The 17,287-nt window shown below is 44.9% G+C and overlaps 1 protein-coding gene and 2 long non-coding RNA genes across 3 annotated transcripts; all 3 read right to left on the bottom strand.

Annotated features, from left to right (window-relative positions):
* Positions 1-3,775: 3,775 nt before the first annotated feature.
* Positions 3,776-5,044, bottom strand: LOC103635810 (uncharacterized). Its single transcript, XR_557636.4, has 3 exons — positions 4,397-5,044; positions 4,266-4,315; positions 3,776-4,110 (listed from the first exon to the last, which is right to left on the bottom strand). It is a non-coding gene; the product is annotated as an uncharacterized lncRNA (long non-coding RNA).
* A 4,021-nt stretch (positions 5,045-9,065) lies between these two features.
* On the bottom strand, positions 9,066-9,911 carry LOC100283012 (VQ motif family protein). Its single transcript, NM_001155914.1, has one exon. It carries the CDS (start codon positions 9,765-9,767, stop codon positions 9,297-9,299), a length of 471 nt encoding a protein of 156 aa, NP_001149386.1. The 5' UTR covers positions 9,768-9,911; the 3' UTR covers positions 9,066-9,296.
* Positions 9,912-10,914: 1,003 nt separating this feature from the next.
* LOC103635811 (uncharacterized) lies at positions 10,915-12,245 on the bottom strand. Its single transcript, XR_557637.2, has 2 exons — positions 12,152-12,245; positions 10,915-11,178 (listed from the first exon to the last, which is right to left on the bottom strand). It is a non-coding gene; the product is annotated as an uncharacterized lncRNA (long non-coding RNA).
* Positions 12,246-17,287: the final 5,042 nt, after the last annotated feature.

Genomic DNA, 17,287 nt, shown 5'->3' with positions numbered 1-17,287 from the left:
AATTTCCTTACAAATAAAGCCATGTCACCATCACTCTCACTTTCATTTTCTTCATCATTGCTATCTTCTTTTTCAATTGCCTTTGATGCCTTGGCTTTGAGAGCAATAGATTCATTTTTCACCTTCTTTGCTAAACTTAAAGCATCGGCTTGTGACTTTTTAAATATATCTTGAGTGAGAATTTCTCCCAATACTTCGGTTGGAGAAGTTGTAGATAGATCACTCCTTACTAGCATTGTCACAATAGTCTCATATTTCTCCGGAAGTGATCTAAGGAACTTGTGTGTGAAATCCACATCCGGTACATTAAAACCAAGTCCTTTGAGTTCATTTACTATCTCATTCAACCGATTGAACATATCGGATACACTCTCATCTTCTTTCATAATAAATTGCTCAAACTTCCCTTTGCACACATATAGTTTGGCACTCTTCACAATTGTAGTTCCTTCATGAATTTCCATTAGTTTTATCCAAATCTCATGAGCGGTTGTGAGATTCTTGATACGATTGAACTCATTTATATCAAGAGCATCATAAAAGACATTCATAGCTTGATCATTTGTGAGAATATTCTCATTATCACTAATGGATGGTTCATCTTCCTTCAACACAACAAATCCATCCCTAACAATTGGCCAAATTTTTCCACCCATTGCTCTAAGATGCATTGACATTCTTATTTTCCAATAATCATAATTGTTTCCATCAAAGTGCGGTGGCTTCCCAATATGCACATTGTTGTTACTAGCCATTTTGTCCTACTCCGGGATGATTAGATCCACAAACAAAGGAGTCCTTGGCTCCGATACCACTTGTAGGATCTAGGACACCGGCTAGAGGGGGGTGAATAGACGGTTTTGACTAAAAACAACAATACTAAATAAATTTAATCAATACAACAAGAGGAATAAATTATCTAGTGTCAATAAGTAAACAATGTATGAAAGACAACTACGGAGATTGAGTACTTGAAGGACAATAAGCAAAGCACTAATCAATTGCAAGGCAATAAGTAATGCTAGAAGAAATAGACACCAAAATTTATCCCGTGGTATCGGTGATTTGCCGATCACCCCTAATCCACGTTGAGGTGGACTTCAAGCTCTCACTTGCTCCTCTATCAAGACACGACTTGATCTTTGAGCCAAGTGGACAAGAAATCACTCAATACCTCGATTCCACTAATGTCACCTTTGCCGCTCCGGCGAGGTAGGCGCGAACCCCTCACAATCCACACCGCGGCTTCTCCACAATCTTCTTGGAGAGCTCGACGGAGACAATCACCCGAGCCGTCTAGGAGGCGGCAACCTCCAAGAGTAACAAGCCAACGACGCTTGCTCGGTGTACCACCTAGTGCCTCAAGAATCACCAAATGATGCAAATGCACTAGGAACCCTCAATCTCTCACTAGAATGCAATCTCAAGCAAAGAGTGTGAGAGAGTGAGTTGGAGGATCACAAATGAGCTCAATGTGTGCAAGGAATGGCCAAGAGAGTTGTCTCACATGAGCTACCCTTCTATTTATAGTCCCCCATCTAAAACCAACCGTTATGTGCAAAAAGGTGGCAGTCTGCGCACACGCGGACCGTCCGCGCCCTAGGGCCGGACGGTCCGCCGTACATATAACGGCTATAAAGACCGTTTGAAAACATGTCAGAGCTGACTCAAAAGGTGGGTCCGGACAGTCCGCCCTGCAAGGCCGGACCGTCCGTGACCTGGCAGAATGAAAACCCGAGTCTCGGATCAAAAGAGGTTAACACACGCGGACCGTCCGGCTATAAATCCCGGACGGTCCACGACCTGAGACAGTACTGTCCGGACTGGCCCCCCGGACAGTCCGTAGTACAGATCTATAAAAACACACAGTCCCTGTCCAAAAACGAGTTTTACACTTGCGGACCGTCCGCCCCTTACAGGCGGACCGTCCGCCTATAATTCAGGGACAGGCCCGAAGCCACCCTTCTCTGGACATGACTGCGGACGGTCCGGCCCTAAGGCCCGGACGGTCCGCAGTGCAATAGAACAAAGTGTCCACACAAATGGTCAGACTTCGGACCCCTCTGGAGAATCGCGGACGGTCCGCCCCCAAGGGCCGGACAGTCCGCGCGACCATGACTTCGCAATTTTCAAACACGTTTTTGAATGAGCTTTTAACTCACGAAATGAGAAGCGCTGTTAGTCCTCATGCAAATGCAACTACTTGATGCTCTATGAGGCACTAAGTTTTACACAGATCCGAGTCATTGACCCCTCTTAATAGTACGGCTATCTAGCCTACTAATCCGGTCAGGTATCTTCTCTAAGCTCCTCAAGACCGGCAAAAGTGAAACCTATATTATACCTTTCCCTTCATTTGATCCACAACCAATGCGTATGATTCTTCAACATTTCCTGTTCTATGTGGTCCAACCCTGCATTCTTATTTCTCCAAGAATCGTTAGTCCACAAGCAGTTGTCATTAATTACCAAAACATTACCAAAGGGGCCTAGATGATTCACAGCGGGGCAGGGTTTAGATGGAAGGGCAGGGAACTCGCGGCGGACGCGAGCGGGGGCAGGGCATCGAGAGCGAAGGTGTCAGGGCGGGGGCATGATGAAACATGTGGACGTCCACAGTAGAGACATATAGAGTAATAGAGACATAAAAACAGGGTATCACGAACAGAAATAAAAACATATCATTTAATGGTATGTTAATTTTGTGAACAGAGTGATTTGTTTCTGCATACATATATTTTGGTCTTGCACTCATTTTTACATCATTAGACATATAGAGCATGGGGAAAGATCATAGAACAAGGGGGAGGGAGGGAGAGAGGGAAAGGCTGCGAAGTCTTACTTCTAGACATCGTGCTCCCGGTCCGCGGTCGCGACCGTGTGGACGGAGGCGGGCATGGGGGTCAGCCACTGGGAGTAGTCGCGGTCGAAGAACTCCTAGTACGGAAGCAGCACGCCGGCGATGGCGAGGATGCCGAAGCCGTACGTGGCCAGCCCCATGAGCACCACGGCCGCCGCTAGCGCCACGAGGCTGCGCCAAGAGGGTGATTGTGCTGCGATGCAGAGGCACCATCGTCGGCATCCACTATTCAATTGTTGTGACTATTATGGAAGATGCAGCCGTCGATGCAAGGTTGCGCCGTCGATGGAAGGTTGACCCCAATTGCGGGATGCAGGAGAAGGGGGCGGCGGCGGGGGCACGACATCCTACCTCGTTGGGGGCGGCGACCTCACCGCAGGCCAACCCGGCGGCTGTAGCGTTGGGGGGACGCGGGGAGGGCTGGGGGAACAGGGTTTCGAGGGGCAGGGCAGGGATGACGCAACGAAGCTCGTGGAGGGGTGCGAGGTAGGGTTCGGGGGAAGGGCGAGGATCTTGCAGCGGACGCGGAGGCGGCTGTCACGACGATGAGGTGGGTAGGGGCATCACGAGTGGAGGTAGGGGCACGAGGTGCGGGGCAAGGTTTGGGTGGAAGGGCGGGGATCTCGCGGCGGACGCGAGCGGGGGCAGGGCATCGCGAGCGAAGGCGTCAGGGCGGGGGGCATGGTGAAGCATGTGGACGCCCACAGTAGAGACATAGAGTAGTAGAGATATAAAGAATGGACCAAAAGATCATCTTCTAGAAGTAACCCCCAGCTAAGTAGGACTGCCTATACTAAAATGTAAAATTAAACAGAAATAATTTAGTTAATATCTTTCAATAACAGACCTCGAGTTGCTCATATATCCGCTTCTAATCCACCATTTGCATCTTTTTTTCTCGAATAGGCAAGAGAATTGCATATTTTTGTATTAATAAGAGAAGCAAAAACACAAAAGACATAGCCAAGAGGCCACATAAGAATTACAGAGGGTTTACAAGAGGAGAGAAACATAAACAAACAAACAGTCCCAAACATACAAACACACATGAAACACAGTAGCACTTAGGCAGCAACATCTGGCAGCGACAGCCCGTTGGCACCAGCCAGCTCCCATAGCATAATATCATTTGCATCTTTAGTGCATCGTTGATTTGCAATCCTCAGAGCACATTTCAGAATATTTTGTCAACTGTGTAATTCATAAGGACCAGGCACCAGCTAGCATACCGGCTATGCTACATGACATGACTGAGTAAAGAACCACCGTAGGTGCAGAATCCGTGTTTGATGAGATGTCATCGTAAGAAAAAGCAAAAGAATAGCTGTTTAGTTCCTGTGTTTGACAGAAGGGAAGGGGACAGGCAGAAAGAAAAAAAAAACTTGAAGGCCAGAACAATATTCACCTTCAGCGGGAGACTCCGGTATATACTTTGCAACTTGCAAGGCGATATTTCTACACAAGCACCGAGGAAATGAAGATGTTAGTTGCAGTGAGACATTTTGAAATATGTTTACTTCAAAGAAAATTCTTCACCTGCAAATGACTCTTCACATGATAAATCGTGATCAATGGTACACCCATCGCAGTGAGAACCCCTTTAGGCTTTGTTTGGTTGTTCCATTCACGGCCAGAGTGTAGTGGCAAACCTCGTGGATCAGCCCGCATGGAAACAAGCCCGGTCCATGCGGAAACATCTATTCGTTTAGCTCTCGTAGGTTTCTACCTCGGTCCAATCCCAGTGAAACCCTTCACCCTGCCCCGGTATTCGACCCACGACTCCTGACTCGTGGAATTTGTCCTCGTTAGTCGCAGGCCCGCAGCAGGTGGGGAGGCGAGACACGAGCGCCAGGCGACGTAACCGCCGCAACAGGTGGGGAGGCGAGACACGAGCGCCAGGCGACGTAACCGGCGGTTACGTCGCCTGGCGCTCGTGTCTCGCCTCCCCACCTGCTGCAGGCCTGCGACTGACGAGGAAAAATTCCACGAGTCAGGAGTCGTGGGTCGAATACCGGGGCAGGGTGAAGGGATTTCACTGGGATTGGACCGGGGTAGAAACCTAGGGCTAAACGAATAGATGTTCCCGCATGGACCGGGCTTGTTTCCATGCGGGCTGATCCACGAGGTTTGCCACCGCACCTCGACCGGGAACGGAACAACCGAACAAAGCCTTAGGTGTAGCTCCTGAAGAAATATGATAAGAACCTTAGATACAAAGTACATGTAGCTGAACTTCCCAACACATCAAGTACCCCCATGATAACCCGCTAGCTTAACACAAGCTATGCTATAGAGTCAGACATGTGCCACATGCAACACTCAGAGCTGTTTCCCATGGACAAGGATCAGAGATCTCATGGCACAAACATTTTCCAATGTGATTGAATTTAATAACATATATGTGGCATGAAGAATGTACTCAATTATTATACACCTCATGTAGATGATTATTTCAGCAATGCATCAAGTTCAGCCACACTGACAAATACTCAACTGAGAACAGAATACTCACTATATCAGGTCCACCAAGTTGTGCGATGGCATCTACAAAGCGATTATGAAGATCAGATGTCCATCGTAGGCGTTGTCTCCCACCCCCCTACAGGATTATCAGGGTTGCTTACGTTGGGTCCACCAATAGCTCCAATATCACTTGCATGTTCATTACTCTGAGCCCCTCTGTGGTGCAAAGGGCACAGAGAAATTCTTAGCGTCATACATCGTCATGTGAATGCTGCAAGAATTAAGAGGACCTGTCATTCACCCAAAGTAAGGTTAAACAAAGTGGGAAAACTAGGATAATGAATAGTCTCCTGACGTTTATATCTCATCAAATATATCGAATTGATGATAAAATGTAAGAAAAAAAACAAATTAAAAAAAGAACAGACCCAGTGCAGGTGGCTGCCACATGAGTGGGATCTAGCCTTACCCCTGCATTTTGCAGTCCTCATAATTTCACTGTCCTAATTATAGGCTAAAATACTTTGCTTTAAAAGGGAATAAAAAGAGCAGCATCAGCGCATTCTGGCATTACAATTCGAAATAAAATCAACCTGCTTCGAAACTATTTAAAATAACATCAGCACGCTTCAAATCTAAGGCCAGCATCTCTAGCAGGACGTGTAAACGGCCGTGCAAAGTATTGTTTTGCAGTACTGTAGATTACATTGTTTATAGAGTAAAGTTTAAAATAAAGAGTGAGATAAAGAGTCTGTTGTAGATAGTCTAAAGGTCACAGCCACATACAAAACACCTGCAAGCATAGACGTGAAAATGAACATTCCAAATCACCCCAAAACGAAGACTAGAATAGCCGAGGGTGGCCTAATGCTTGAAGGGAGCCTCGTACTTAGACCAAAGCAATAAAGTCATAAACATTGACCAATGGCTCTAGCTAAAAAAAACAGTCCACCCAAGCTCACTCGCGTGTTGCGTCCTATCTACCGGACCGCGGGATCTTGCACAGGTCTGATCGAGTTCCAGAAGGATTAGCCAGCAGCCAGAACCAGCCCAGGAAGAACGTGGAACCTCGCCGAGCCGCGGGCATGCCGGCACCACCGCAGGCCGCAGCGCGACCCCAAAACCTCGCGCCTCCCGGGGACGGATGGCAAAAACCGCCGGCCGCGCAAGCACCCGGGGCCTCATCCACCACGGGCCGATCCGCCCACGGCACAGGTGGGGGCGACGGCCGCGCGCAGACGCAGGCGCAGGCGCACCATGGGCCACGGTCGTGCCCGTGCACAGCAAACAGGCCGTCCGCGGGCCACCACGCGCCGCGCGGCCGAATTGATGGTGGGCTGGCGGGTATGCGCCAACAAGCTGCGGACTGGCGTGCGACCGGCGACCCTATCTCTCCTCGGTTCCTATTTCAAACTTCGCTTTACAAATAGTGCAATCTACAGTACAAACAATATTTTGTACGACCATTTACACGGTCTGCTGGAGATTGCCTAAGAACCCTACCAAGGGTTATGGTTGAGGTCTACACTTTTAAAACTATTTAGAACTTGTTTGACAACAATGTTTCTCAAAATCAATTTTTTTTACAATACTGTACTTTGCAATTGTCATGACAGTACCGTAGTTTTGACAACTCCAAAAATACCATGGTTTTGAGAAACATTGTTTGGATACAAACATTGCAAACCATGATATTAGACAAAAGCTAGCTATGCCATGAAAACTTTGGGATGGAGTGAAGTTTTCAATACTTCAAAAACACCATGGTATCTATAATACCATAATTTTGAAAACATAGTTTTCGAGCATGCAACCAAACAACTTATGCCATAAAATACTACAGTATTACTACAAGCCATGGTATTACCTAGAAACTGTAAAAATACTTCACTCCCAAACAGGCCCTTAGATGTCGTGCGTTGCTTATAGTTTCTATATATCATATAAGTAGATTGTGTTTAAATGAAATAGTCATTCAAACACGTTCCAAACATTAGAATCTCTACCAACTATGGAACCTAAGTGTAAGAAATCTTAATTTAGAACACAAAATTAGCTTGTTTTACCGCCTCTAATACAAATTGTGCCCTTTCCCTTGAGTTCTCATTTGGTAAGATGGACTTTCCGAGTCCAATTTTAAATATTGAGATGGCTTAGCCATCGTTCATATGAGCTTCATTTGAGGGAACAAGAATCAAAGAAGAAACATGTTTGCCAATTTGACTGGAAAAAGGAAGACGTAAACAACAATTGAAAAATGACATCATTTCATGTTTTGAACATGATTTACCTTCCAAATCCTTTGCAATGTTTCTTGGCTCTAGAAAAGAACTTGTCCTTTTAATGTAACCCTTACTATGACTGACCTCCCTCACCTAGTCTAAAACAACGACAATTGGCCATCATCATCATCATCATCATAATCAGGGACCAAGAGGGGGGATTTGAAAAGGCACCATAGAATGGTAGCAACTAGCAACAATTGAAATATCAATAGTTGTGGCAATGTAAACTACAAAGGCAAAGATAACCCCCAAAAGGAAGATACAAGTGCCTCAAAGCATGTTGATGAAGGCTATTTCAGGTGTGGGTCTCAATAGCACTAGTCTCGTTAATGCACCACTAAGAAACACATGATTGATATGCATCAAAATTGGAAGAAATGCCAAAACGCATAGGCTCACTTTGTCCAGGTGCTTATAGACGTTGAGAAAAAATAGCCCCTTCTTGAGATGCCTAAGTCTACTAAACCCTAAACTCTAAACAATCTGGTGATGCCACCGTGGATGTTGATGCCACTGTTGATAACGATGTCCTATCAGGCAATGATGATTTTAACATCGATGATGATGACCTCCTAGAGTAAATTAGCTTATCAACCATTAGCTCCATACTGATTTTCTTATCTAATATTTTAATTCTAGAAGAACTTTTATGTGGTCATGCTCTGAGTATACTTGTCGATTTGGATAATTAAGATTGATTATTATGTGATTTCAATATACCCCTATATGGTTTAGTTTTGCTTGTTCTATTATATTTTATAATCATGAATGATGGATATATATTATATCTAATTAGAACAGGACTTATACTTTTCATGATGGAGGCAAACGATGAGCCATGCTTGATCAATAGCTTAGCCAGAAATTCAATATGTAGAGAGATAAAATATTTTAGACAGTCCAAAAGAGGACCGATAATATGTTGTTAAGAAGGAGCTCTGAACGTATAATATGTGTGTGTGTGTATGAGTAAAAAATGGATCTATATAATATGTCATTCCCATGAACGTATAATATGTGTGTGTATATATGAGTCAAAAAATGGATCTATATATCTTTGTCAAATATGGATCATTGGGTCAACACTGAGAAGGCCAGTTCCTAGCTAGCTAAAAAGAGCGGAAGATGAATCCGATTCTCCTGGAGCCATTCAAAACTAATCCTATCCCCTGACGGATGGTTTGGAGATTAAAAAAATAGAGATCCATGAGAAAGGAATTCTCTTACTATTCAATTTTAAATAAGAAGGAAATTCCTCCCTATGGATTCCTTCTACTCTCCTGGTCACCAAATCAGCTCTGAGTGTTTCATCTCTAATTAACTTGTTTGGTCTATAAGAGGAACCAATAATTAGCACGAAAGGGAATTGTTAACTCAAAATACCTGACGATTCATCATTGTACAACGCAATTCCCTTCCAAACAAAGATTACGTGGCTCCCACACACCACAAGCACCACCCATCAAACCGGAGGGCATTATATTAGTGTACCACTACTTTGCCGGCCGGTGGCAGCATAACAGAGATTTGCGTTGCTAGCTAGCTAGCGTGCAGAAATCAATCCTAATTACGTATTACACTTGCGTGCTACCGAGCCTGCAGCGCATGCACATACGATACACATGATGCTCGTTGGAGCTAGCTAGAATGCGATACACAACTACACATACATACATGTACTGTTGGAATCACAGCTCGCCGCCGTGCGGGCCGTAGAGGAACGTGGGCGGCGAGAACACGGAGTAGCTGTTGTCGATCAGCTGTGGCGCGAAGCCGTCGTCGTCGTCGTCGTCGTAAGCCGGCACTGAGATGACTTGGGCCACGCCGGCAGCAGAGGCGGAGTCCGATGACAGCGCGCCGCCCACCTGCAGCTCCACCGGGCTGCCACTGCCACCGCTGCTGCTGTCGTCGGCGTCGGCGTCGCCAACGCTGTGCTTGTACGGGTCGGCGTGGCGGCCGGTGAGCTCCTGCACCAGCGCGCGGAAGCCCGCCACGCTGGTCTTCACCCGCACGGGGTTGCCGACGAACACCACCTTGATAGGTGGCTTCTTTCCGCCGCCGCAAGATGAAGCCGCCTTTCCCTTGCGCTTGCCCGCCGAGCTGGTGGTGCTAGTCACCGCCGCGCCTTGTTGGTGAGCATTGCTCTTCGAACCGTCCATAGCCGGCCGGCCGGCCGAGATCGATCTCCAGATCAGATCAGAGTCAGAGAACCGATCGAGCCGATGATCGAAGCAAGCTAGGCCGAGCTAATGGTGCGGGTGCACGGGGTCAGGGGATGGTGGAGCGAGTAGTGGCGATGCTGTGGTGAGCGAGGGATGGGAGGAGTATAAGATAGTGGATGGGTTGGGTTTCCCGATTCAGTAGCCATGGAAGGACAACTGGCACGGAAGAAGAATTAGCGAGCCGTGCAAACGGGTGTTTACAAACGGTGGCTCTGACTCTGAGTGGAAATCACTGTTGAATGAACCGGCGGGTGGGGGACGGGACTTGGGGAGGAGATAGATAGGGAAATTCGCCAAGTCCACCCAGCAGGTATCGCTTTTCTTTCTTTTCTAAAACACAGCATAGATATATATGCTCATTTAAATGTACAAGCACTCTTGAAACACATGGTTTTCTCTACCAATGATCATCCAAAAGTAAAATATATTTAACTTTAACCAAATATATACATAAAATATTAATAAGTACTCCCTCCGTCTCAGAAAGAATGTTGTTTGACTTTTTTGACATCAAATTTTACCGGCTCGTCTTGTAGTCATAGTTGAAGTGCCATTTAGATTGCAAAGTTTCCAATTTGTAAATCGTTTTTGGACTTTCTAGGTTTAGAGTTTTAGCTATATATATATATATATATATATATATATATATATATATATATATATATATATATATATATATATATATATATATATATATATATATATATATATATATATATATATATAAGTGCCTGTGCGTTGCAACGGAACCGTATAATAACAAGGCAGGCTTATCTTCTAAATGGAGCGAAATCATAAACCCAAAATAGCAGTCAAATCTGTTCAAACAAAATTCCCTAACAATATCCTACTTTCTAAACCACACACAGCTCGGTCAGTGCAATGGATTAAGAAAATGAACCCTAGCAGTTAGTAAAGTGGACCATTAGCAATGTAGCCGGGAGCGTAGAGCGCGCGGACCACCTAAAATGTGCAGCTGAAGTAATCGACTTTAAAAAAAATGGGAACCGCACCAATTCCCTGATGAAGTTTTATATTCTGATCAGTACTCATTAAACATATACATAAACTTGTAGCGCTGCTCTTTCCAAAAATGTGATGGGTAGATCATTTGGCCAATAGTGCAAAGTAATTTCAGAATAAGCATACAAATAGAAGAGTAAGGACAAAATAATTTCAGATCACATTTACTCTATAGGCTATAAAATGTAATGTAGTGCTTGAAAAGATGGACCGACTTCAGTCATTTTTTGCCTGGAGACTGAAAATATTATTCCTTTCCTCCTCTAGAACCTTCGCAAGTCCTTGCAGCTGCTTCTGTAATTGATGTTTTTCCTTGCAGCTGCTTCTGTATATAAACCAGGCAATAAGTTTCAGTGTAAGATTACAGGATTCGCTGTTTCGCACAATATTACACAAAGTTCAATTTGACTGTCCAAAATTATCATATGGACATACTAATCTCCATGTCCAGTCCACAACTCCACATTATTAACTTTGTTGAGGTCTTAGGAGCAGGCAATAAAAAATTACGAAAACATAATAAAAGTATAAAACAATATACTTTGTACATAAATTACATTTCACATTTTGTGTTGACTTTCTTTACAATGGTTTTGATTTTAAGTTATTTGTGCTTCTCTGATTTATATACAAATCATTGTGATCAGGAAAGGGAATCAAAATAGATGAACACCAAAGTTATAAGGTCAAGCTAATTAAACTTGCATGCAATAAATATTGCCTTATGAAGCATAAACACTAATTTATATAAGTCATACAGAACTATAATGAGCACAAATAAAGGGACATGCCAACAACAGGAGTAACAATGTAGACTATGGTAAATTAATATTTTTTAGGACCACAAAACATATCTGAAACAAAAAACAATTAAGAAAATTATGTTTTTTGGGGTCCACAACTATATAAGGCCTAAAGATCTATACAGAGCAAAATGTTTCTCCCGAAATACTAAGAGTTTTGAGCTAATAAATTTTAACAAGAATCTAGATCATGGCACTTGACTTAAAATATTCAAACAAATGATTATATATAGTTGTCTTCATCAGAATTGAAAGGATTATTTTCTACCAAAAAAAAGGAACCAATAATAGGTAAATAAGAATGGTATGGTTAGCATTGGTTGTTCTTAGGTTGACCTATAGGCAATTTCTAATAAACTGGAGAAATAAAATTTAGAAAATATAGTCAGTGTTCATCTATTTTTACTTGGCATGAATCACATGCTAGTCTTAATGACAACTTCTAGACAATATCGACAACATTTACAAAAAGAAACAGATAAAATAATGGCTCACCATCCCCTTGTAGTTGTGAACACAAATGAAGTTGAGCAAGTGGTACATGCTCTCCTTGTCATGTAAGAGGCTTTGATGACAGGTGCCCGCTGAGGGACTGCACACCATTGCCAATGGACTTTGACAGAGAAGAAAGGGGAAGGAGGCATTGGATAGCTCAAGTCCAGCTCAAGAACAAATGCCAACCTTTTCATCAACTTGATCCTGATAATGTTCGTAGAATGGTTTAACCAACAGAGAAAGCATTATATCTAGAAAAAAATGGTAAGTTTAGTATGGACTATGCATATTGAGCTATCATAAAAGAACAGTACATCCAAACATTTATCCAGAAATACTTTACAGAACTCACCAATGTAGACGAGCGTAAGAAAGTTGAAGAGCATTCCAACAAATGAAACCAGCCACAAAATCAATATCATCTTTTGTACTAAGGAGAACAGGAAAAGGTAAGAGCATATATAGTTAGGAAAAATATACATTAGAGAGTGTGTGAGAAACTGAGAAGCTTAAAGAAAAGAGACCTTTATAAAACTTTCCTATCTGTCTTGATGGTGATGTCATGACCGACAACCAACAGCCTATTGATCCATACAAGAGCATAATCTGCAACTTTTTCAACAATTGCATTTGAAACCTCAAGGTTAGAAAGAGGCCTGTGGAGGAACCAAAACAATCGTTTAAGTTAAATTAAAATTAAACTGTACATTGTTTATAACAGAATATGATGCAAGATCACAAAAATCTAATACTAATTAGGGACATTGAAAAATGATGAACAAGTCAATTGCTGGACAGGCTTCACCTGAAGGCTTCGGCCACCTCGATTGCTGAAAAGGTACTTGTCTACCATTGAACTGTACCAGCAAATTCTAAAAGGCCGCTTTTGGTGTTAATGGTAACAATTTTTTTGTTTCACTCTACTTTCGGCAGCTCTTGCTCTGTCAAGATGGCCACTCCAAAAGGCCTTTTTTCGTACCTACAAATTTCACATCATGTAGTGACCTATGCTGGAAAAAAAATAGTAGGAGCCTATGTACTGCCAGGAATTGAAAACATTGATGAATAATCTAAATTGTCAATACTTATCAGTACTCTTTTTGTCTACCTAGATAATGCTTCCCTTTGAATACACAAATACAATGTATTTTTTAGATTATGCATTTGGTCTCTCAGCCAGCATTGCCATTTCAAGCTGAAACATTTTTCTTTCTGCTCTCCATAGGTTTTCTTTTTGAAAAACTGCACGTTCACACTTTGCATAAAGATCATTTACATATATTTCATCTTAATAGTGCTGGAATATCATGTCAAACAAAAAAATTGTACTCCAAACATATATCGATAGCAAGCAAAATGGTAGCAGTAAAGTTGAACGCATTTTCCCCAAAATAAAAAGAGAGATCTAAAGTCAAAATGTACAATATCTGCTAAACAAAGGAGGATATTCGCACAAGTTACTCATAATAACTTGGTTAAAGGGTAATGGTGGGAATTCTTTATCGGTAAGCGAATGTCGAGCACACATCAAGGTTCTCTGTATCTGATTTTAAGGATTCATCTCAACTTGGAGTGATCCAATATCTTTATAGAGATGTAGAAGAAAAAAACTGACCTGTTATGCTTCTTAGAGACAGCACATTACTCCTTGTGTTTGCCAACATAATCAATAAAGTTTCTGTGTAACATACAAGTGAATGCACGACAATTTGATGTACCGCTGCCCCTAAAAAGTCACCAACGCAACAGAAAATGTCATTGTTCACCAAATTTGACCACACCATGCCACTGAGCCATCAGAAACAAGAAATGTTCAAACTGATGCTTACCAGTGCATAGGCGACAGTGCCCACCGGAACAACAGCTTCTTATATTGTTTGGATAATTTGAGTTTATTCGACTAATGAGGCTCAAAGGTTTGTGACATCATTCTGACATCATGCAAGATCCAGAAACAAGGTTGTATCAATTTCCATCAGAAATCTTTAGAGCTAGCTGTGTCCATAATGACAACGCGAGATTCACCATGACAAAGCATGTGGTGCATCATTTATCCATCTCCCAGATAATGCCACTGTCCTCTGGATGAAGCAATGAACAAGAGTTAGAAGATGCATAGAATATCATTATTACAAGTACATCAGCAGGTATGCAATCCTAATCTATGCTTTCTGCAGTACAACTCATAATCCAATAATAGAAGAGAACAACTCATAACCTTAAGTTTCCCAGATACAGTCCTAAGGTACGAAAATCAAGTAGGCTTTTTGATCTTTCTCCTGCTATGAAATGCAGGAATATACCTTTGATCTTTTGTTTATCCAAACCTCAAGAAGCATCCCTGCACCAAAGCTAGCAGCACATACAACATCGTAGGTTGTCAGTGCAGAAGGCCAGGACCGACGAGGGAGAAAATAGCAGTCAGTGACTTCTCTGATTTTCTTTGGGAGACCCTTCTTAACAATTGGATAAACAAAAAGACCCACCACGACGAGCGTCGTGGGGCTGTGCTCCCTGTACATCTTGGTGAGCGCCAGCTCCAGCGCGATCCCGAACGTCGTCGTCGTGGAGAAGAAGAACACCAGCCCCGCCTTCATCCTCGCGACGTACTTCGCCTGCAGGATGCAGCCGCCGAGTCTCATGCCCTCGGAGAGCTGGTGGAAGCACATCGCCGTCACCAGCGGCCGGATGGTGCACACGTTCTGCGATTTGGGGGCGTAGGGCCGCGGACCTTCCATCCGCGCATCCTAGGAGGAGGTGGCGGCGCAGTGAGGGGGAGAGGAGGAGGAGGTGGTGGCGTAGGGGTTGCAGACGCGCGGACCTTCCATGCGGATATGCGATTTGGGGGGCTGGATCCGGATCTGGGGTGACGACACCTCGCCGGACGGCACGGAGGACGACGTTGAGGCGACTGCCACGAGCCACTCCCCCCGAGCTTGGTGACGAACCGGCTGTGCAGGTGCAGCCGCCGCACCTGAGGAGTGTGCCAGCGGCGGATGTTTTGCAGATCTAGTGCAGGCATGACGGGGGCAGGGGGAGCGCGAAAGCTGTTGCACGCCAGGGGAGCGCGAAAGCTAGTTGAGCGGCGTTGGCGGCGTGGGCGTGGTCTGCAGGGAGAGGGGAACGTCAGGCGGGGGGCGCTCGGGCGGGGGCACGACCTCGCAGGCGAGGGCGCGGGCCAGAAGAAACTGGCAGAGGTCGCGGATGGGAGGGCGAGGGTGGGCGGAGGTGTGGTGAAGGCATGCGGGCGTTGCGGGGTGGCTTGCGCGGTTCACTTACCCGACGGCGGGCATCACGGCGCGCGGGGGAGGCGGGCGGGATTACCGGCGGCGAGGGCGACGCGCGCGGGGGCGTGATTCGCGGGCGGAGGAAGACACGCGTGGGGGCCCAAAATCGCGGGCGGGGGCACGGTGTGGTGGTGGACGCCCTCCGTCCACCCTTAAGGATTAGTAGAGATTAAGATACATAGAGAGAAAAATCATTTTATACGTGGAAAAGCTAGAATGACTTAGAGTTTGGAATGGAGAAAAATAGAAAACTTCACATTTTATATTTATTTTTAAACTATGAAATCTGAACTGTTTGCTAAGGTGAGCGAGAGAGAGAGAGATGTACGGTTGTGAGAGTGTGTCTAGCAAATTGAGGCTCTGTTGGGAAGATCTTCCTTCCTAAATCATTGGCTCTACTATTTGATTATCTAGTTATATAGTTGCATTAGACTTTTTTTAGGAGAAATCATGGTAAAAATTGATTCGCCACTAATTGTTTTGTTTTTATCTAACTCTTCATTATTCCGTTTTTAATTAATATAAAGAAACAAGTAACCTCTCGAGACGTGCGTGCGTGCGAGGGGGAATCTGATGTAGAGGGCAGCGAATCGGGGGGGACCGAAGCATGCCGAAGCTGCCCTACACCCATCGCAATGAAAGCGCTGTGCGTCCCCGGGCACGTGGAGCCACCCCGATAGGCCGGCAGCTGCTCGTGTCAGCCGCGGGGCCCGCGCTGACGCTGGACTGCAACCAATCCGCACCCGCCCTTTTCTCACCGCCCGCCATCGCTTACCCGCGGAGCCGTACTCGCCCTCCCCTCCGCCTGGGAGGCGGGGCCGGCCTCCCGCGTGGCGCGCGGAAAAGGCCAGTGGAGCCGTGGAGGGGGCGACGAGCGAATTGCCAAAAGGAGCAGACCGGATTTGCCCGGGCCCGCGCAGGCGCAAGTGGTGGGACGCTGGGCGACAAGACAGCGGACTCGTTGTTATCTGTGGTACACACACATCGGAAGCGCGCACCACGAGCCTACTGTATGCTACTACTGTACACGGAGAACGTTCAGTGATACAGTATGATGATACGTATACAGTGCTTTTCGTATTTTGACTAGGTATACTTTCCAAAAGTTTTTTTCCTAAATGAATTGAAAATCATGTTTTTTTATATTATATATATTAGGAGTGCGGCAACTCTATGATATCTATGGGTTTACGACAAAACAAACGTACGACCGAAATGGAAATATCGGCGCTTCCTCCTGCTGGCGATGCTCTTTCTGACAGTGTTTGCTTTTCACGGCCAGCGGCGGTGGCCCGTGGCCTAAAGGTGTGGATACTAGCTATTTGTGATTGGCATTCGGTATTAATTCGATCAAGCGAAGAGAATCATGTCCTCAGAGGGAGACACATGAATAATTAATTGTCAATTAGTTTATGTTTCTTTTCCAAAAAAAATGATCTACCCCTTTTTTCGTGTGTGTTGCTGATCGATGTACTACTGCACGGGCATGTTTGGTTCACTGACTAACTTGTCACATTTTGCCTAACTTTTCTATCTAAGGTTAGTTCTTCAATACAGAGGACGACTAACCTTAGACAAAGTGTGACACATTTAGCCACGAACCAAACAGACCCTTAAAACTTGTTTTCAACTCCAATTTCTTTTGTTCTGTTTGGAACTTATAGACCTAATAGTTAGCCAACTCTTGGCGCCGGTCTGGGCGCCAAACACTAGAACAGACCGCCTGATGGTGCTCTCTTAGGAGGCGCGGACGGTCCGCGGCACAGGGTCGTACGGTCTGCGACCTGGGCGCGGAAGCGTCTCCTCCTCTGCGTACGTTCGGACGGTCCGCGCCTGGAGCTTGAACGGT

Source organism: Zea mays, chromosome 8 (genome assembly GCF_902167145.1).
Source record: "Zea mays cultivar B73 chromosome 8, Zm-B73-REFERENCE-NAM-5.0, whole genome shotgun sequence".
Lineage (NCBI taxonomy): Eukaryota > Viridiplantae > Streptophyta > Magnoliopsida > Poales > Poaceae > Zea > Zea mays.
The sequence above is the reverse complement of the archived record's forward strand: the minus strand, read 5'-3'. Positions and strand labels throughout refer to the sequence as shown.